Genomic DNA, 21,439 nt, shown 5'->3' on the forward strand with positions numbered 1-21,439 from the left:
ACAAAAAATTCAGAATTCCAATAAACCTTTTTTTGTTGTTGTTGTTGTTTTCTTTTACAGAAATATATTAACTTTGAAGTGGAACTAAACAATGGAACCAGATATTATTCGAATGTACTCCTCATCCCCTCCACCTCTAGACAACGGAGCTGATGATGACGATGAAGATGAATTTGGAGAATTTGGAGGATTTTCTGGTGTGAGCACTGCTGGTGTAGCTTTTGCCGATTTTGATGCAGCAGAATACAGCCATCCAAAGGAGGAATTTATACCCACAAATCATTTTATACCCCTTCATGATTATTCTGACAATGTAGCTAGCATTGCAACTTTCACGTCTGTTAAAAATGTTAAAGACTGCATTGCAGAGCTTCCTACTTCTAAGGAACTTTCTGATACGTTAGCTACTAGTACCAGCAAAGAAAAATCTAAGTGTAGAACTTCAGGTACTGCTTTTGATGTAAGTTTAGAAGATGTAAACAAGAGGGAGGAACAAAGAGAAAACACTGGGAAATCAGAGGGGTTTTCTTCTGATGTTGGAACTGTAGTTGAAAGCCAGGATGAGCAAATAGATGCTTGTAATGGTGAAAGACTTCCATGTCTAGAGATTCTAACAAATGGATTTGCAGCATCGGACCCTGTAAATCCTCAGGGAACAGAAGATCTAGACAACATCAGTGATTCAAAGGGACTAAAAACTGTTAGCAGCCATAGTGCTGAGCTAAGTTTGAACTCAATTCCTAGCTCAGGTGAAGGCTTTGCAGATTTTGCTACATTCTCAAACAGAAAAACAATCAACGTAGAGGGAACAGGACCTACAATATGCACCATTCTTAGTGAAAGAGACTCTCTGAACATTCAGGAAAACAACAGAATAAACAGAGCAATTCATACTGAAGAAGAGACTTGTGTTGCAGAAGTTAGCTGTGAACAGGATTCCTCAGCACTGGAAGTTAATGAATTTACTATTTCTAGTACGTTTCAAACAACTGGAAGTTCAATATGCACTACTGAAAATGGAGAAAACAATGGAAGGAGAAAACAACATGATGGGGAAAATGGCAGAGATTTTTCTCAGCTTGATGGTTTTTCAGGAACAGAGGGCATCAAAATTGATGAGGTGGAAAGCTTAAGCACTGATCTCAAAGGAGAAAATGTGGATGATTCTGAAGAAGTTAAGAGTGGTGGAAGTAGTACTGAAGTTGTAGCTTGTCGCATCACACATGATGATGACTTTGGTGATTTTGGTTCAGTCAGTGCACCTTCTGCTTTCATTAATGCTCAAGAATCAATCAATGCTTCAGCTTTAGAGGGAACTTCCGAACAGCCTGCACATGTTAGCAAATGTAATGATGCATTTGGTGAATTCAGGGACACAAATACTGTTTCTCAGCTGTCGGCAACGTTGGATCAAGCTAAACTAAATCAGACTGCTGACACTTTAGAATGTGATGCTACCAGTAAAACTTCTGGCTTAGACTTCCAGCATACTACTGAGGTAGAAAATGGCGGTGATAGTGAATTTGGAGACTTTGATTCAGTGCCAAAATCTCAAGATGAGAATGTTGATTTTCAGGACTCTGACGACTTTGCGGACTTCAGTTCAGCAGGTTGTAACCAGGCTACCGACTGGAACGCTTTTGAAGATGAAGAAAAGGACAGCTGTTCTTGGGCTGCTTTTGGAGATGAGCAAGCTGGTGAATCTCATCACAGAAAGGAGACGTGGCAGTCACATAGGACAGATACATCTGCAAGGATTGATGGTCCAGCACTACACAAGACTGACAGTTTTGCTTCAGCATCTTTCCAGGGAACTACTAGTAAGCAATCTCAAGAACCAGCACCTTCAGTTCAGGTAAGGGTGTTCCTGATTTTGCTTGCTCAGAATTATTCTGCTTTTCTGCATAAAGCTCTTCCTAGTTCCTGCTTCTGTGTATACCAGATGTTTGGATAGTCCTTGTTTGTCTTGTGGGAGAGATTTAATTTGGTTGGTGAGAAAGGCTGGTATGAAATAGTATGCTGCATTTACTTCTTTTATCTTCTGCACTATTCCTTCCTGCAGAAAAAAAGAGCCTGCTCTATTGAAATTTGTATGCATTTGTTCTGAGAATTATATGTAGTCCTTATATATAGTGATCAAAGTAATTAGCCATCATAAGCATTTCAGAGCCTGTGTTAGTTCTTCCTTTGCTTCATAGTTTATGGCTTTTTTGGGAGCTCTCTGATGTTTCCTTCTCATTAATCAGGCATAAAATAAGTGTCGGAAAGCTGGAGCAACTAGTTCCCAACTTTTTTCCAGCACCATTCTGTATTGTGTTTTCAAACATCTGATTAAAAATGAGGATTCAGTTTGTTAACAGTTGCGTTCATTTGCTTGGGGAGCACCATCAGAAAGTATCTGACTTTGCAGGCAGGCACTGTTGCTGTTTGTTTCAAAATACTGATATAATCGTAAAATATGAACTCTTGAGTTCTGTCCCTAATATTCCAGCTCCTGGGAGTCTCTGTTATGTCATTTATGGTAAGCTTCACATCATAACAACATTGCAAATAATGGATCAGTAACTTCTTGAAGATGCTGCTGTATCCAGGAGTAAAGCAGGGTCACTTCTTACCTCCTAGGTTTTCTGCCTTAGCTACTGAATGTGTATTAATTCCTTCTTAGGTCTTTTGGCATGTCCTATTTGAGATCTCTGCCTGTTCATTCATAGATACATTTTTATAAGGATTTAATACTGTCTTATAGAAAGTTTAAAGCAATTTGGCTGTAAAACTCTAATTCTTGATTCTTTTTAATTAAGTCAATCCAGGTGAGTAGTTCAGAATATGTTTTCTTTCTGAAAAGAGTAGCAGCACCAGCAGGAAAGGGTTGGTGATAATAAGTATCTAAAAGTTTTGGAACTTCTCTGACAGCAGAAAAAAATGAGGTAAGTTTCTTCTTCCAGGATCTCCTGTAGACTTGGTGACAGCCCACTCTCTTTACATTTCTTACCAATGACAGACAAAATGGATTTTCAGAGGAAGGCTGTGACAGCCAGAGTGTTGCAAACATAAGCAAGTAAAACAAAGCTTTTAGGGCTTATCCTTGAGTTCTTGTCACTTTAAAAGGTATGAACCACAGCTCCTGACACTTCCTGCTTCCTGTTTTGTTCAGTGACTAACGCTCCAAACTTCAGACTGAGTCTGAGAGACTAAAAGAGGGGCTCAAGTGAGCCTACATGTGGATTTCTGTGTCTGTGCAAAACCTTCCTTATTGCAGAGGGCTACCTGAGCGAGGAGGTCCTGTTCTCCAGACAAAAGCACAAACCTATTGTTACCTTCTCTGTTGTTCATTCACTATGAAATTGTAGAGTGCTTGCGTCATTAGTGCAATTAATCTAACTTGTTCCTGTTTCCACTTGAAATAAGTTATTCAGAATCTGACAGGGGGTTGGGGGGGAAGAGGTTATTCTAGTATCATGCTTTCAACCTTTAGAGACTCTGTAATTTTTTTTTCCCTTCCCCACGTCTATGTTAGCACCAGACAAGCTCAGCTGTTTGACAGCGGGCTGTCAAAAGTCTTAAAGGAGTTTGGTTAGATTGTAAACCAACTAAAGACTTTTTCATTCTTCCCCTGGGCAGCCTGGTCTAGTGGTTGGTGGGGCCTGCCCACAGCAAGGAGGTTGGAAGTAGATGATCTTTAAAGTCTTTTTCAACGCAGGCCATTCTGTGATTTATCCTTTGGTCAGTGGGGACTATCTGGTTATAAAGTGATATTCTGTCCTTCCTGCAAGTGAGGAAGTACAACCCAGAGCTTATGGACTTGCTCCAACCAAAGCTGCAGAGGAAGTTGAGCTGGGCGAGTTTTCTGTGGTGCAACAGTTACCTCAGCATTGCAACAAATTTTAGTTGCTACATTGTTTATCCATTAACTCTTAAAAACAATAGTTATACATTTTGAAAGCTTGTTTTGTGTTCTGCAAGCTCCTTAGGTTTTCAAAAGACTTTTCCAAATCTGCCTGTGTTAACAAGCATTCTGTTTCTACTCCAAGAAGCTGCAGTTTGATGCTTTGCAACTAGAAATGCTGCCTTGTGTGTTCTAGGTATTGGGATTAATTGAGTCAACATGAGCCAACAAATAGCCCCAGTGCTTGGAGAGCAGAATACTAGAAAAGTGATCAAAATCTGAGTTTAATTTTTCTTACTTATGATTAAAAGATGTTATTGAGGTCAACCCACAAAACAGAGCTATTCTGAAGTACTTGCTAAGAGGGAGAAATAGTGCATGTGCTGGACACTTGAGATAGATGTGAAAACTGAAACTTTGGCATGTGCTGAAGGTGCGCTGGGATCATTTACAAGATACCGTATACTTAATCTGTAATGCTGAGGCTTAAAGGCTGGCTGTGGTGTGGTAGTGTAACAGTGTTAAACAGTGTATAAAACAGAATGACACAGTTCTTTGCAAGAGCAGAAAACTGAGAAGCATACTTAATCAGCAACATTACTGTGTAAATGTGGAAGTGATGTACACAACAGCATTCATCCATCCAGAGAACAAATGAAAGGAGTTTACCAATAGCTGAAGTTCCCTCATCATTTGTCTCCATGTATTTTCTTTTATGCTTATGTATGGCTTTTTTTTCTGGATATGAAGGATAGAGCAAAATGATGTGTTTCCTGATAATAAGGTGCATGTTAGGCAAGCTGTTTTTAAAACTGTAGATTTTGAATAATGTTTAATTAATAAAGTAGACTTTGCTTGAATTCAGCTAATTAACCTAGTTTTTCCTCATAAAATATAGAATATAAGAGAAGAAAGTAATGGGAAAAGGTCACAAAAACAACCTAATGTAGTAACTTCTAGTGGCAAAAAGATCATTTAGTCTTTTCTCCTTTCTCTTTAGTCTTACAGGCTCTCAGAAGCCTCCATATGATTGGAAATATATTGTATGTAATGTGCTGAGCTCTTTTCCATAGTGTTAGACAGTGGTGGGAAAAGGTAATGGTATAGAGTCATAGAATGGCTTGTGTTGGAGTTCCAGTCAAGTTCCAGTTCTCCTTCCGCAGGCAGGGTTGCCAAGATGCTAGGTCAAGTACTATGTCAGTTTGCTTAGGACCCCATCCAACCTGACCTTAAACACTTCCAGGGATGGGGCATCCACCATCTCTCTGGACAAATATCGTGTTCAGTTAGAATTACAGAAATGATATGTAATCCATTAGATTCCAGCTTCTGTGGCTGGAGAACACAAATATTACAGACTGTTGTTTGAACCCATCTTAATACTACTGTGTACCTTAATCATGTAATGTTTTTCTTCATCTGAAGATAGACAGTAGTTTGTTTCAGTTAGGCTGCAGGTTTGAGTTTAGGGTAGGCCTGCCTTTGAGTTCACTAAAACTGATTTAGGGTTTAGTTGTGGGTGAACTGGTTGATCTAACAGATTTTGAGCAAGCCTATACTGTACTTTATGCATTAATCTCCTTTTTATGCCCTTGTAGCATTTGTTTACAAGGAACATAAAGCTCGCAGTGCAGCTTCTTGCATGAGATAGTGCTGATCATTAGTCAGCTGAGGGGGTTATTCTGCAGTACTGTGTTAACAGTATATATAAGATAAAGCAAAGCACAGGAACAGTTTTTACCTACAGTAGTCGTGGGGGTGGGTGAAACGACTGCACAGCCATGTTCAAGGAGTGTAAACATTATTAGAGGAGGAGGAGATGAACAGTGGTTTGGTTGGAAGACTGAATGTCTTCCCTGATTCAGCTGAGAGTTAACAAATCTGAAAGAGAGAGAGAAAAGGAAACAGCCCTTAAAGTGAGGTTTGAGAGCTTGTGTGCTGAACCTCTTCCTCTTCAGATTGACCAGTGTGGTTGATGTACAGTTACTAAGCCACAAGCGTACTTCAGGGCAAAGTAAACTTTGGATTGCTGTCATGTTGAGATTACTTTGTGTTGGCCAGTGAGTGAAGAGTCATCCTCTTGAAAAAAAAGTAACTTCAGGGCCATTCCAAGCCTGGTTGAAAAATTAGTACATTGCCACTGGATCAGAATAGCAGGGCTGACTGAAATAAGGAGTAAGTTTTATGAAGTCTAATGAGAGAACCATTAAATTTTTTCTACATTCATGGAAAATGCAAGACTAGCTACATTCCTCAGCTGAGGGAGAGGGCAAGCCTTTCGGCCAGAGAAGGGAAGACAGACTGACATATCTGCACTTAGTTTCCCCATGGTGCGTAACTTTTGGATCAAGCAGTGGAAGAGCCCAGAAGCCTTATTCTTCCCAAGGCCATGAAAATTTCAGATTTGCTTTGCAACCAGGCTAGGAGCTTTGTAGTTACTGATTAAACATGTTTTTGGAGGGGTTACTTAGAACTACCGCTATTATAACTCTTATTATAGTAACAATTTACTCTGTTGTTGGTGAGTTTTGAGAGTGGTTTGTTTGTGTAGCTCTTGTGGCAATATACTTGATTGAATAACTAAGTAACATTCCCATGCTGGCTTCTAAATCTTATGAAAATAATTCCTTTTGGTTTTTACCTTTCAAGAAATTTCGGTCGCTGTCTTAAATGTGAGTGCTTTTCAAGGGTGTGAGAGAATAGCCACCTCCTTGGAATCACAAGAAGTTAAGCTAGTGTTCTCTGTAAGCTCTGCTTCTCTTGGCTCAGGACTTGTTATGCCTGCAGCTCTTCTCGCACTGTTCTGTGAAGGTGCTCTGTTTGCTAAGCAGATGCTGCATGTTAGAGAAATAAATGTGACACTTTCCCTGGAGAAGTACTCAAGTAGTTGTGTGGTGAAAGCTTTGATTGATATTGACTGTTTACCTAGCATAACCCAAATATATCGTCTTTACAGCAAGCTGCAGCATCTCTGCACAGCTCTGAAGAACGTCAGTGAGCTGTCATCACTGCTGAGTTCATGTGCAGAGAGCTGGGGGGATTTAGGCTGCTCTGTGTCCAAGTTAGCCTTAGCGTGTGGAAGGAACACATTGGTTCTGTAGTCTTGTGATAGAGAAGAAAAACAAATTCTGTAAACCACGTACTTTGGTCTTCCAGCTCAGAGGTCTGGATCTTATTTCTTCTGTTTACACAGCATAAGATAAGTTCTAACCCCGTGGCTATGGCTCTCACTTGAAAGTCTGTTACATCTGTGGTATTTTGATTGTTTCAGGTGTTGACTACCAGATATCTTACATATTTCTCAAGAACTTTTGTGCAGTCACTGGAACTATGGACTTTTGAATTTGTCACTGGAGAATCACAGTTAATTTGTAGAATGGCAGATCTGGCCTTCATTTACACCTTTAGTAGATGCCTGTAAGAATGATTCCTGTCAAACTGGATTTTTCTTACCGAAAATCCTGCTCCTACTGTCCATGACACCAGTCATATTTTCTTAGTTCGCTTTGTACAAACAATAGAATGAGGTTTGTAAAGAGAAACGTTGAAATTAATTTCAAAATCTTGCTAATGCAGTCTGTACCTGGGCACTGTCAGTGCAGTATTTCCTTAACTACTAGAATTTAAACTTCCTTGAAGGACACTGCCACTGCTGGAGATATGTGCGTACATACACCTTTCCCTCCGTCTATTTGCACATATAGAAGTAATTACTCTGGTTTGCTATGGAAACAGTTCTTCTTTACTATATATAAGTAAGGGCTGAGTACTTCTGGAGACTTAGAAAAGATGAAGGGAAGTGCAGAGAATGCTATAATTAAACTGTGCTTGAAATTTTGGTACTGTTTCTGAGCTCAAATTTGAAATTGAGTTCTGAATTGGTTCACAGAGACTTTCTCTTAATTCTTTCATTATCTAAATGTGTTCTTGGTCACTAATATGTTCTCAAATATCCGACCTTTTCAAGAAACCTGATGCCTTGCTATTGTCATGATACAGTGCCTTTCTTCTGACTCTTCCCTGTCTCTAGGAATATGTGTTTCTGCTGTATTATTAAATGAAGGGAACTTCACCCATTCATGTACATTCTAATAGCAACTGACACATTGAAGACAGTTAGTTTTTATAACTTAAGTAGAGCATGTTTTTGTATGCTGAAGTATTGAGTTAGAATCCAGAGTGATGTTTAGTTATACTAAACTGGTGTCTTTGTTTTGACTGATAAATGCAAATCAGTCTACAGATATTGTAACAGGTAATGTGACTTGTTCTGTGTGGCCAAAGTGGATGGGCATTAAGGCACGATTAAACTTAAAAGGAAAATGCTGCACTGTGGAACGTGACTCACTACAGTCAGAAAATACCAGTGGGATAATGAAGAGGAGGGGAAAAAAATGAGTCAGGAATGCTGTGTAATTCAGATCATTTGGTAATATGTTAATAGTGGCATTTTGATATAATGCTTTGCAAATGTCTTATAACTGATCTGCTGGCTGTCCCTGTCTGTCAGGCATATAAATACATATATATAGTACAAAAACTGGTGATATGATAAGCAAGTTAACAGTCATGCTTTCTGTGGTTAGGAGCTGGATAGGGAGAATGAATTCCCGAGTCCTGCAGCACAAAGAATCACCATGTTCTGTTTGTTTAATCTTTGCGTCCGTACTGTTTGTTGCTGTATGTGGTCAGTGATTTGCTGAATTGAGACCAGAGTTGTGGCAAAGAAAATAAAAATTCTGATGGGAAATGCTGCAGATAATCACTGTGGAGCTGATGTTCTGTGTGCCTAAAGATGTGTCCCAGCTGTATTGGTTGGTCTAGTTAAAATACATAACTTCCTACTGCAACCCTTCCAGCTCTGAACCTTAAATAAGTTCAGTTGTAAGAGAAAAACTCAGTCTGAGGTTTGGACTTGTGAATGTAGCACGGCTGCTGGAATATGCTGCATCTCCATAGGAGGGCTCTGCAGGCACAGCTCTGCTGGAACATGCTGAAGGACAGATGCTCATGGGATTGCTGCCTCCTTTGCTTCCACATCCCCTGCAGAACAGCAGGCATTGGAGCTGCTGGGTGCTGCCCCCTATACAGGGCAGCAGATTATCACAGAAGTACCTGTTGAGGAGCACCAGGTGAGCGTGAACAAGAGAGGGAGATGCCAAGCTTGCATCCTAGCTAGAAGAGAGATTCCTGTTATTCTGTAAAAAATAAGTAGGTTAAAGAAAAGGCTTAGGGTTCACTTTGGGAGCATACGTTACAATTGGTATGTTTTCTTAAATGATAAGTGATTACTGGTTACCTGTTTCTAACTGGTAGAACAGAGCTGGAAAAAACATGTGCTGTTTTAGTGCTCCATCTGCAGTCTGAAACAGTTCACACAGCTGTAATGAAGTTGAAATTCTGTGGCTATGTCAGAAAGCAACTGAGAAGGGAGAAATTTAAGAGAAGAACTAAAAAAGAAATAAAGCTTACTATGCTGACCAAAAAAAGAGGGGCTTTTTAATTGTATTTTACTGGGAGATTTTTTGTTTGCTTTCAACATTAAATCCAGCTGTCAAGGTCCACAGTAGCACGCGTTTGAGCATTCTCCACTGCACCCTGTGGAATTAAAGTTCTTTGAAATCATTAGTACTGGTTCATGCTCTTTAATAATTCTGAGGCCTTATTCTACACGACTGGAGAGGTCATGGAAGTAGTGGTGAGAAGTGCAGGGAAGGTGCTTCTTGTGCTGGAAGCAGTTTCTATCTTCCTTATATCCTGGAGTTTCCTTCCTCCAAACAGGCACTGAAGGGATGGTGATGCCAAAATGCAGTTGCAACTACTTTTACAAGTACATTGTGCAAACCATGCTGCTTTCTAGCTGGCTTCTTACTCAGCTGAAATACACTTAATGGGCTTTTTTGATGGGGGTGAGAACTGGTCAGCATTTAAACAGCTCTTCTTCCAAGCTCAGGATCAGTGAGTCCCTGTGAGCAAGAAATCAGGAAAGGCTGGCAGGAGACCTCCGTGGATGAGCAAGGAGCTCATGTGCACACTCAAGGGGAAGAAGAAGGTCCATGAAGTGTGGAAAAAGAGTCTGACCACTTGGGAAGAATATAGACCTGCAGGGATGTGATGAGAAAGGTGAAAGCCCGCCTGTAATTGAATCTGGCAAAAGTAATAAAGGATAATAAAAAAGGCTTTTTAAGTATGTTAACAGTAAAAGGAAGACTAGGGAGAATGCATCGTCCCCTCCTAAGTGAGGGGGATGTTCTGGTAACAGGGGATGCTGAGAAGTGGAGATACTGAATGCCTTCTTTGCTTCTGTCTTCAGTGGAAAGCTCTCCCTCAGGAATCCCAGACCCTGGTGGATAGTGAGAGGGTCTGGGGAATGGAAGCCTGCCCTTTAGTCAGGGAAGAGATGGTCCATTAGTGCCTAGGCAACACCGATGTTCATAAATCCATGGGACCTTATAGGGTGCATCCACAGGTGCTGAGGAAGCTAGAGGGAGGTGACTGCTGAACCTTTCTCTGTCATCTTTGAGAGGTCTTGGAGAATGTCACTCTGGTCTTCAGAAAAGGCAAGAAGGAAGATCCAGGTAATTACAGGGGCAAAGTGGTGAGGCCAGACTCTTTTCAGCAGTGTGTGGAGACAGGACAAGGGGTAATGGCCAGAAACTGGAGCATAGGAAGTTCCACGTGGATGTGTGCAAGAACTTCTTTACAGTGAGGGTGACAGAGCACTGGAACAGGCTGCCCAGGGGGTTGTGGAGTCTCCCTCCTTCTCTGGAGATACCCAGTACCTGCCTGGATGCCTACCTGTGCGACCTGGTGTAGGGGACCTACTTTGGCAGGGGGGTTGGACTCAATGATGTCTGGGGGTCCCTTCCAACCCCTACAATTCTGTGGTTCTGTGGTTTGGTTTTTGTTTATTTGAAGTTATGACTCTAGGACAGAAACATTCCCAAAGTTAGTTTTTAAGCCCTGCAGGATTGCAGCATTCAGCATCAACTGTCTGTATTGTGAACACAAGGAAAGGGAATCTGCTGGGAGAAAAGTGATTCTTCTTTTTTAATTTAAACAGCTTCAAATGCGTAAAAGTATAGTAATAGATTTGGAGGCAAGAAATGAACAACATTTGGTGTTTTTTTGTTATTGTTTTTTCTTTTTTCCTGAAGAATTTATGATAAAGTCTATGTATGATAGGAAGTGAAGCTGAGGATTATAATTTTTCCTCCTCCAAATCAATGATATGAATAGATTTTTAGGAAGTGTGCAGTCTTTGCATTATTTATGTTCTTGGTCATTATTTTCAAGCTAAATGTTGTGAGGCTTTCAACTTCATACTTATTATAACAAATGAGACTGTCTTCTGAATCCACATTACATATCAAGTTTGGATAGAAGGGCACTGACTTTAAATGAAATTATATCTGTTTTCCGATTTGCATTTCAGATAACAGTACCAAAAATGTGTTCAGTAAAATTCTTAGAGCTCATAGAATTGGAGACTTTCACGTGTTTTAAGTAAATAATAGATTAATACTTTTTGCATGTATGTATATATAGATATATTTTTTTGCTAATTTATAACAAAGATTAACTCTAGTAAGATCTGTTCTGAACTTTTCTGTAAGAGCTCATCATAGAGAGGATAAAACCCTTTCTCAGTAGCTAACAGCCTTTTATTTGGTGGTAACAAAGTCATGCGGTTCACTGGCAGCTCTGTAGCTTAAGGTAAGTGAATCATATAATTACCCAGGTTGGAAAAGACCTCGAAGATCAAGTCTAACCACAGTCTAACCATAGTACCCTAACTCTAACTCTGCTAAATCTTATTCCTGAGCACCACATCCAAGTGAAGCTTTGCATCAGCCAGCAGTAGTTCTCTGTTGTAAGTTTATAATCACAGACTAGTTTTCTTAAGAGCAGTTAACAAAAGTCCATGTAAATATCTTTCTCTTTGATATAGACAACGTTGTTATGTCGTCTGGAACGAATATTTGAAGTCTGTTTTCCTTCCATGCCTGTTGTTGAAATTGAAAAAGAGATAATTTCCTTGAATGATTTGCTGGAAGCGGGTGAGAAGCAGACAGCAACTGAGGAGACCTTAGCAAATACTGGGTAAGAAACTGCTAACACAACTTACTTGAAATGAATTAGAAATATGTCTTCTCTGGGAACTTAAAACATACAGTAGTAATTCAAAGTGAGTTGTTTCCATTGATTATTTTGGAATAGTTTTGAGTAAAATTAGCCATCCAGCAGAATGGCTCTTTTCTGTGATTACACCATACCAGTGGTATTTTACTTAGTCAGTAGCATCTCTTCTAGGTGATGTCTCCGTGTTAATCAGAAGTTATCTTATTAGTTACACTTGCTGTAAATTGCTACATTTATTTGTATGATGGTGAAATCTAAGTTGGCCTTGTTCTGCCAGCTGTGGACATCGTTTTCCAATTAGAAGTCTGAAATATAATTGTTTTGAGGACGCTGTGCAGCTTTGGTTCCCCAGAGTGTTGTGCTTGGGTATAAGTTTAATTGGAATGTACATTCAGATGTACTTGTATTAAAAATGAGAATCCAAGTTGAAAGCTGGTGAGGTGCTGTTCCTGTTGGTGACATTCAGTTTATGATGGATTGTGTAGGGAACTGACGGATGTGTGGACAGAGCTGCAGGATATCCACGATGCGTATGGACTGCGGTACCAGTGGGGTGGCTCCCACAGCAACAAAAAGCTTTTGTGCTCCTTGGGAATCGACACAAGAAATATTGTGAGTCTGTCAATAAAGCTTTCGAAATAACAGACCTGCTTTGAATGTAGTATTAAATTGAAGTGGTTCTATATGAGTACTTGCCTCTTAATTTGTATAGCTGCACTAAACATGGCTTTTCAAGGCATACTGTCTTAAAGTTCTTATGCTTCCTGTTAATATTAAAAGCTTAATTTACTTTAACTATTGTGTTTAACGTAATATCTGTTCTTTTATACTAGTCTTATATAAGTTTGAAACAACATTGAAACAGTATTATAATCACTGAAACAGTATTATAATCACTAAAACAGCATGAGAAAACCTCTTAAGCAAATTTTCTTGTTGTTTTATCAGCTCTTTACAGGCAACAAGAAACAACCTGTCATAGTACCCATGTATGCAGCAGGACTGGTAAGTTTTCTTGGTGTTCTGCTTTTATTATAGTTGCCATATCACTGTATAGTCAAATACATTAAATAGCACTAAGCATGAAGTATGGTGGAAGATATCTGGAAGTTCAGTTATAGTTTAGGCATCAGTTGAAATTGAACAAAAGAATAATTAAATACACAAGTTTTGTGATGCATGCAAGCACATATTTTAATATTTTAAATGGTAAAAAATATTGATTTACTCATGTCATAAAGCAAACTATCTAGCACAGGGGGGTAGCTAGTCTAAGCATTTTATTAAAAGAAAAATTGATCAAAGTAGTATAATAATGTGTAAATGGCAATGGAAAGTTCTTATTGATTTTAACTATTAAATCCAAGATAGAGATGTAAAAACATCAGTTGAAAATTTATGCAGGAATCTAGATGGTTAAATAGTAGTTAGAGATAATGAATGAATGTGACAATAAATCAAGATGTCAATTCAGAGCAGCAGTTGCAGGAAGTCCTGGCACTAAGACCAGGTGCATTAAAGAAAGCTACCTACCCATTCTTAACCTACAATATTCCATTTTGTGTGTGTAGGAAATTTTCCCAACTCTCTGAAGCATTCCTCTTCATGCAGCTGTTTCTCTGTGAGACCATTAATTACTTGATTGCATCTTAATGTCCCTAGATCAAAAGAGAAGCATAAAAATGCTTTGCAGTGTTACTGGCATATTAATAAAGGACCCACATACACGTCAATAGGGCACCCACATATGGACGTGTATATAAAACAAAAATAATAATGATTCTGCAGGGTTGGAGTCTGCGGATCCTAAGAATTCCAATTCTTTGAAAATATGTTTTTCTTCTTTTTCTACCTTTTCCACTTCTTCCCTTTTCTCTTTCCTTCCTGCCTCTAAACTCTGCTCCCAAGCCAATAGACCATTTAGGCATAGAAGGCATATGGAGAGTGATGTTGTATTGCCTTTAATGTTAAGTAAAAATAGCAAGTGTAATTTACATTTGTGTAGACCATGAAGGAAAGCCAAGTAACTTGCTGTAGTAGGATCAGCTGTTTTCACTTAAGTCAATATTCTGCAGTTCTTGCTTTGTAGTTCAGTAACAGTAAAATTATTCAGAAGATTTGCCTTTTTTGCTAGTTTGTGTAGTACTGCCTGTATATTTTATATATGTATGTTTGTGTAGCTTTTCAGGAAAAAAAGTGTGTTCTTTTTAATATGGTCATTCACAAATTGAATATAAGAGGAGTGGTTTTCATTGGCTTAGTATAATTTAATCCGTAGGTTAATTTCCTAGAGTGACTTCTGTAGTTAATTCCTAGAGCAGTTGTTTTCTGACGTATCAAGGTCAGTTCATGCACTACTTTGGATGTAAGCATGGTATTCTGTTAAACCAGGAGATAACACATCTCAAAGCAACTGCTGTTTTCTTCGTGTAACTGTTTGCATGTGACATGCAATTATATATATATATTTTTTTTTTTGCAATGGATTGTTGTAGCTGATAAATTATCTTCTGAGTTGTTTGTATACTTTAAGCACATGATAAGTTGGGTAAAGGTGATGCTGCAAGTAAAGTGGCTTGATTCTTTGTCTTAGTACTCTACTACAAATGCGTCTGTACTTTCCAGGAGTTGGTTGTTGGTGATGTTCCAGTCTCCACTAACATGCTATAGAAATGTTTGTGAGACAACTGATCATGATAGCTGATTTCCTGAAATTATTTAAAATATGCTAGTAACAAATGCAGTGGTTTTATTTTCTCATGCTTCCATGTTCAGAGGTGCTTTGCCTATCCAGGGGTGGACTTTGGTCTATCTATAGGCCTTTTTTGCCCTTGCTTTCATTCAGGAAGATCAAAGATAGGTCATCATCTGTATTGCACTTCTTTAGCTTCTGAACAAAAACCTGAAGTTTGAACCATTTAAAACAAACAAAAAAAAGTTGTATTTGTTTATTTTCTTAATGTTTTTTAAGGCATTTTTATGTCTATGTCAATAATTACAGCTCTTAGGGTCATTCTACAGGCTGATAATATGACCGGTTTCTTCTGAATTAGTTACCTGTCGAAACAGAATGAATGCACTGCTTTCCAGTGTCTGCAGTGCCTGGAATCTACATGTTTGTGTTTATGCATGCAGGCATGTGATTTTCTATTTTATTTTGTTTTTAGGGTATGCTTGAGCCTACCAAGGAACCTTTGAAACCAATATCTGCAGCAGAAAAGATAGCTTCCATAGGACAGACACCTCCTGTATCACCAGAGATGAACACATGTGCATCTGATCAGTTCCAGGTAAAAACCAGAGAGAGGGAGAGATAAAAAGAGTGAATGGGGGGAATAATGGAATGCCTTGCCTCTTCCTTCATGTTTAATTAAGTTTTCAAAGGCACCTGTATCAAAGGCAGGTGTTCCTTGCATATCAAGACATACTGTTGGATCTACTCTTCATGTGTGACTGGACAGGAGTCTCCATGATAAGACTACAGCAGTTGGTGGCTTAAATTTAAGAGTCCTGATGATATCTACCAGTATATAGGAAGTTAGTTTAAAAGTCCTTTCTCTGGCTGGTGTTCTGTCTTTCCTTTATCTAAAGCTTATCACATTTTTATAGTGCTTGGTTTTTTACTTCCTTTTTTTTTTTTTTCTTTAATTATCATATTTACACTGTTTATGCTGTTGCTTTTCTTTTTCCTTTCTTTTTCATAGTAACATAAAAAACAGCCCAGATGTCTGGAAAAGGGATTCTGGGTACAATCATTACAAGCATGAGTACCTGATTTTTTTTATTTTTTTTTCCATTATCTGAGCTCTATGTCAGATTTTTGTGAGTAATTATCCATTGAACAGCTCAAAGTCACTTCTTTGGTTTCTGTTGTCTGAGCCTGATACAGAATGAGTTCAGAGAAGCTTAGGAGTGAGCTTTTGAATCCTTTGAATGTTGTGGGTATTTTTGTTGTTGTTGTTTTTCTGGTATTCTGATACCAGAAGACCTTTTATGTGGTGTATTGTGGTGTGCCTGTTTGGCAGCTAGCTAGCAAGATATGCAGAGACGTTTTCCATGTTGCTACAATGATGCTTGGCATGTGTTCAGAGAAATTCAGCTGTGTCTCTCCTTAGCACAGGTTTTGTTTAATCTGCCCAGCATTTGGTTACTTACTGTGCTTGTGACTTCTCTGAGCTGAAGAAATCATGTCTGTCTTCTATATTTGAATGGATTTAGAAAATTTCACTGGCTCTTTACAAAGTTCAAGTTTTTATAGGGAAAACATAGATTAAACCCTATAACACAGAGAGCTGCAAGAGCCTAGTATAGCAGTATCTCTGAGGTATCCCATCTTCTTAGTTGCCTGGCAGTCCTTGTGCTGGGTGCTGAAAATAGCTTATCAAAGTCTATGTGTTCCTTTAGTCATGAGTGCTTTGTACTTCTGGATACTTCTGCAGCAGACTATCCAGTTTTTTGTCATGGTTGCTTGATTTTCTTGTCCCTTAGCTTACAATTCTGACAAGTCCATTTCAGTTCAGTAGTTGTGACCCATCAATACGTACAAAAAGCTTTCATGGTATCTGTCTCCATTGGTGGCCTTAAATTATTTTCTTTCATCAAAGACAAATACTAAAAAAAAAAAAGATTTTGGAAAGGAGTTAAAGTTAACTTCTAAGAACACAAAGTGGCTGCAGTTAAGTAGCATTAAGCTTCTGGGCATGGACGATCAACTGTGGTCTCATGCATTGTGATTCTGTTTTGGCATTATGTTCTCTTAATTACTGATGGCTTTAGCTTGCTTTTGGAAAAATAAGTTTGCTTCACATCCTACAGGCTGTGTTTTAATCATTTAATTATGAACAGTGCTATAAATAAATCAATATGCAGTGGAAATAAAATAAGTGATTTTAGTGGACCCCAAGATTACTTATTCTGAACACTGCTAAGTTAGGTGCAATTGTGTGCATCTTTAAGCTTAACTAAATAATTACATATTAGTTTGATGAAATGTCTACATTCTTCCATTTTCAAATGGTGGTGCTGGGTCACGTTTGCATGCAGAAACTTCAAAATATTGGTTTCCTCATTGGATAGAGATCTTAGTTAATAGGTTTCTGTGTTTTGCTTTAGAAAGTAGAAAACTTCTCTTGTTGATAGCCTAGCATTTATGAGACTTGTATACAGATCAGTGGCTGTGTGTGTGTAATACTGATGAAATAAGATTTTGGGAAAAAAATAGTGCTGATGAATAAGTGGATGTGGGAGGAGCATTTGTAGAAGCATAGAGATACCTCTTTAGGTTTTTAGGTAACAAATGAGTGGAAGAAAGCATGCAAAAATTAAAATGATTTTTGAAATCAAGTGACTGAGGAGAAAAGAAGCAAATCAGCTGCAATAATTTTCCTTTGTTATTATATAAATTCTGTATGTTCTGGCCTCATTTTCTGCTGCAGATGTCATTTGGGATGTTTAGGCCATGGAAATGTAGTGATTATATCTTCTGGGTAATTCAAGCTGCAATGACAAGGTTTTGACTTGTCAAGTGAATACCTGAAGAAAGTTAAGGTACTGATTGATTATCACGTTATTTTATTTAATAAAGAAAACCTGTAGACTTGTTCTGTTTTGTATTTGAAGGTAATGTCTAGACTTTTATTTTGTCTCTTGTTTATCAAGACTTTTGGGGTTGCATTTCGCTGTTCATCTGTGCTGTAAGCTGTTGAACAGAATGTGAAATAATGCCCTGACTGCTTTTACCTGTGTCTGAGAGCATGGTGTCTTACAGACTTTGCTGGTCTGAAATACAAGGCCCTATTAAGGCACAAGTGTAATAGAAAAAGACTGCTTGAAAAGGCAAACACTGACTGTGAAAGCCCACAGACAGGTGCCCTTCTATTCTGTATCACAGCATCTGCTGAAGCAGCCTTCTAGGCCATAACTGTCTTCTGTCAGTGCAAAGAAGTCAAAGAAGCTGTTATCTGGGCTCAATGTTGTCTGATTTCTCTTGGTTTGATGTTGTTCTCTGGTTAACGAAATTTAAAATTGTATTTCCCACTTTCTCTTGGCTTTCTTGCAAAAAGCTGTATCAATATTTTTGCTCTTTTTCTATTGTTTCAAAGTATCCTCTTTTCTGTTTGGAAATACCTATTTTTGGTAGAGTTGAGCACTAATACAGGATAACTGTGGTTTATTACCTGCTTAGTTTTGCTTATTAATCTGAATGTTGAAATAGAAATCTAGAGTGACTCAGTTTTTTCTAGAAGAAAATTGTCAGTAATTCTTTTCTGCAGGTGCCTATTACAGCACATCTGCATGCATATAACACGATCTCTGATTCAGAAGCTTATAACAGAGTATGCATCTTACACTTGCTGGGTATTAGGGATTTAAACTTAATTAAACCTCATGGGGTGACAGTCTTTAAAAACACTTCTAATTACATAAGGGACCATCAGGACTTCTAATAATGATAGATGCAAACTGTCATATAATGGCCACCAGCCAAAGACTCCATCATGGAACTGCTCTCCAGTTACACGTGTGAGAAAGATCCAAGAATGTATGTAGCTCTGACGGAGTAAGAGAGGAAAAAATCTGCAGGTAAGAGATAATATATGACTAAATATTCTATTATATGCAACTAAGTTGCTTAAAGGTGGTGTCTGAGGAAAGATGCATTTCAGAGCTCCTGTAGCCACTGGCACAATTATGTACAGCAAAATTTATGAATTATGTCTGTGTAAACCTTTTTCTGAAAGTCATGTTTGTGGTACTCATTTAAGGGATCTATTTAAAGGCTGGTCATACATTTGTATTACAAATCTTTCTTCAGCTTAAGAACAGCAAAGTACTTCCCTTTAGAGAGGGGAAAGGGGCAAGGGAGGAGTAAGTTTTCTTGGCTAATCATTGACGTGGAAACAAATACATTTTAGATTTTGAATGTTAAAAAATCTTACTTAATACCATTCTAAAATTACTGTGTGAAAACATCTCTTCCTTTTATCCAAATGAAATACGATGCAGTAAAAAGAGCAGGTATTTTAGTTTTCCTTACTTTCTTAACATTCAAAGTAATGCTCTGGAAGATTATAGTATACTTTTTCTGTACTATGTCCTGTAATCTGAGATGGAGGGAGGAGCGAGAGCAGTTTTCTTTGAATCTCAATATTCTTCTAGATTGGGTGCCTTTCTTTAAAGTGTGCTATTAAGATATTGGTTGTAAATACAATAGTCTAGCAACCTTGCAGACTCTGCAGGGCATGTTTCCTGTATCTGAGTTCAGGTGCCTCAGAATAGTTAGTTTTATTAGGGCCAAGGACATTAGAAACAGAAACCTTTCTGATTTATTGGCTTTTGTTTCTGTCCTCTACTTCTGCTTTGTTTGCTGATGTGTGGACCACGGCTTGCCAACATCCTGTATAGATGAGGTCTGATTCACTTGGCGCTCTTTTTTGTGAGCAATTGAAGTCAGTGGAGTGGCTTCATCCCCACAGAACAGAATAGTTAGTACATACAGTATACTGACTGATTTGGAGTCAGATATCTTTTTCATCCATTTTAGCAAGAATTCATCATATACTTTGCCCTCTCCTTATCAAGTCTGACAATCATGTAATCAAAGTGAAAAGCTGATCTAGCCATTGGTATCGCCTTTTCCATGAAATACTGTAGTGGTCTCATTAGGACTCATCAATCCTGACTCAGTCTTTTGATAGGAAATCTACTGGGTGTTCCTCAGTAACTGTGAATTGGTAGGAAGCTACTTTGTTTCACTTTGAGTTCATTTTGTTCACACCAGAAGACTACTAAATTATATTGGCATCCATTTCTTTCTTGATATGATTAAAGAGAAGAAAAAAAAAAGAAAAAGCAACCTCTTTTTAGTCCTAGTATATTTTAGGTGCAACAAACTTTATACAAGCTGCTGATCATTGAGATCATGACTTAATCTTGGGTATAGTTTCTAAACCAGTAACATGATTTCTCCATCCAAATCATTTCAGTGCCAGTAATTTCATTACCAGAGCAAAGTAAAAATAATAATAATAATTAAAAAAAATGTAGCATCAGCTCCTTTAGGCTCCTTGGAATGGTTGTTGTTCCAGTTGTGTTCCACAGTACTGGAAATAATTCCAAGTGATTAAGTAGGAAAGGCTTTTCTAGGCAAGGTTTTACTCTAAGTAAATGCAGAAGTCTTCAGTTCCCTTTTATTTCTGTAATCACCTATCTCCTAGCAAAAACCTTTTATAATTAGTTTAATTGTGCAAAGCTAGCCCAGGTTGCTGCAGTCTTGATTCTTGAATCTGAATATGATGTCAGGATTATATATTTTAAGTTTTGAAAACAAAATAGATAGTCCAGTTTTCTACAGAAGCAAACAGGAGGCACATCTGTGCCACTTGAAGCCTGGCAACTAGTGATGCATTCCCAGTAATGTTGCAGAGAGCTTCAATTACTTTTCTTCCACAAGTGTTATTTTTCTCTTAGTTGTATTAGACTTGTGAAGTTGAATCCACTGGGGAGAGAACAGAAATGAAATGCACAAAAAGGTGCAATAAAAGGAAGATCTACTTTTTCAGGAATTTATGATGCTACCTATTGGTCTGTGTTCTGAGAATACAGGAGGACGGCACTTGCAAGTTGCTAAACGTGCCTTCCTTGTAAAATGTGGTACTGCTTGTTTAATTCACGTGTGTGTGTGCACGTGCAAAAAGACTGAACAAGAGGAAATGGAATGGCAAGGATAGACTCACAGAAGGAGCCAGGTTCCATGTTCCTCTCATTCGTCTTACCAGTGGTTTGTTTAAATATTGAAATGGTTTTATCACAAAGGGATAATAAATCACAGGGCGATGGGGTTTTTCTCTCATGAGGGTTTTCTTGGGTATTTTCTCCTTCGTTTGTAAGGTTTCTGTCTATTAAAACTCAAAAAACAAAAAACATACAAACAAAAAAACACCCAATTAAAAAAAAAACCAACCAACCCACCAGAAACAATCATGTGCTATTTTATAGTAAATAACTGGATTTGTCTACAGTTGGGTCAAAGCAGGGATATAGACAGCTTTCACTAATAACCCATCTCTGAAATGGTCCTCTAAATTGCATATACATGATTCTATGCAAAATGCTCTTTGTCTTTTGTGAAAGTAATATTAATGTTCAACTATGCCTTAATAGTTATTTAATTCATATGTTCTAATTAACTTGAAAGATCCTGTTTGAGTGACCTAATCTGTACTGTTGAGAATTTACTGAGACTTCCTGTAGAAGAACAAATCTTTGGATGTTTAGTGTGTGTTATGAGAATACACCCCTTGCAAAAGCTGGGGCTGCCTTGTTCAGTTGTCTTTCTAGTATTTAGATGCCAAAGAATCTGTTGTTTGAACTGCTTTGCATTGTTATAACATGAACTGACTATAAAATCTG

General features: G+C 38.2%; 1 protein-coding gene across 3 annotated transcripts in view; it reads left to right on the forward strand.

Annotated features, from left to right (window-relative positions):
- AFTPH (aftiphilin) overlaps window positions 1-21,439 on the forward strand; it is a 44,914-nt gene that overhangs the window by 11,184 nt on the left and 12,291 nt on the right. For all 3 annotated transcript variants that reach the window (XM_072333877.1, XM_072333879.1, XM_072333878.1), the window contains exons 2-6: window positions 61-1,855; window positions 11,838-11,989; window positions 12,514-12,640; window positions 12,977-13,033; window positions 15,196-15,318. In XM_072333877.1, coding sequence (XP_072189978.1) covers window positions 92-1,855; window positions 11,838-11,989; window positions 12,514-12,640; window positions 12,977-13,033; window positions 15,196-15,318 — 2,223 coding nt within the window. In that variant the 5' untranslated portion in view covers window positions 61-91. The remainder of the gene's footprint in view (window positions 1-60; window positions 1,856-11,837; window positions 11,990-12,513; window positions 12,641-12,976; window positions 13,034-15,195; window positions 15,319-21,439) is intronic.

This window comes from Excalfactoria chinensis, chromosome 3 (genome assembly GCF_039878825.1).
Source record: "Excalfactoria chinensis isolate bCotChi1 chromosome 3, bCotChi1.hap2, whole genome shotgun sequence".
Classification (NCBI taxonomy): Eukaryota; Metazoa; Chordata; class Aves; order Galliformes; family Phasianidae; genus Excalfactoria; species Excalfactoria chinensis.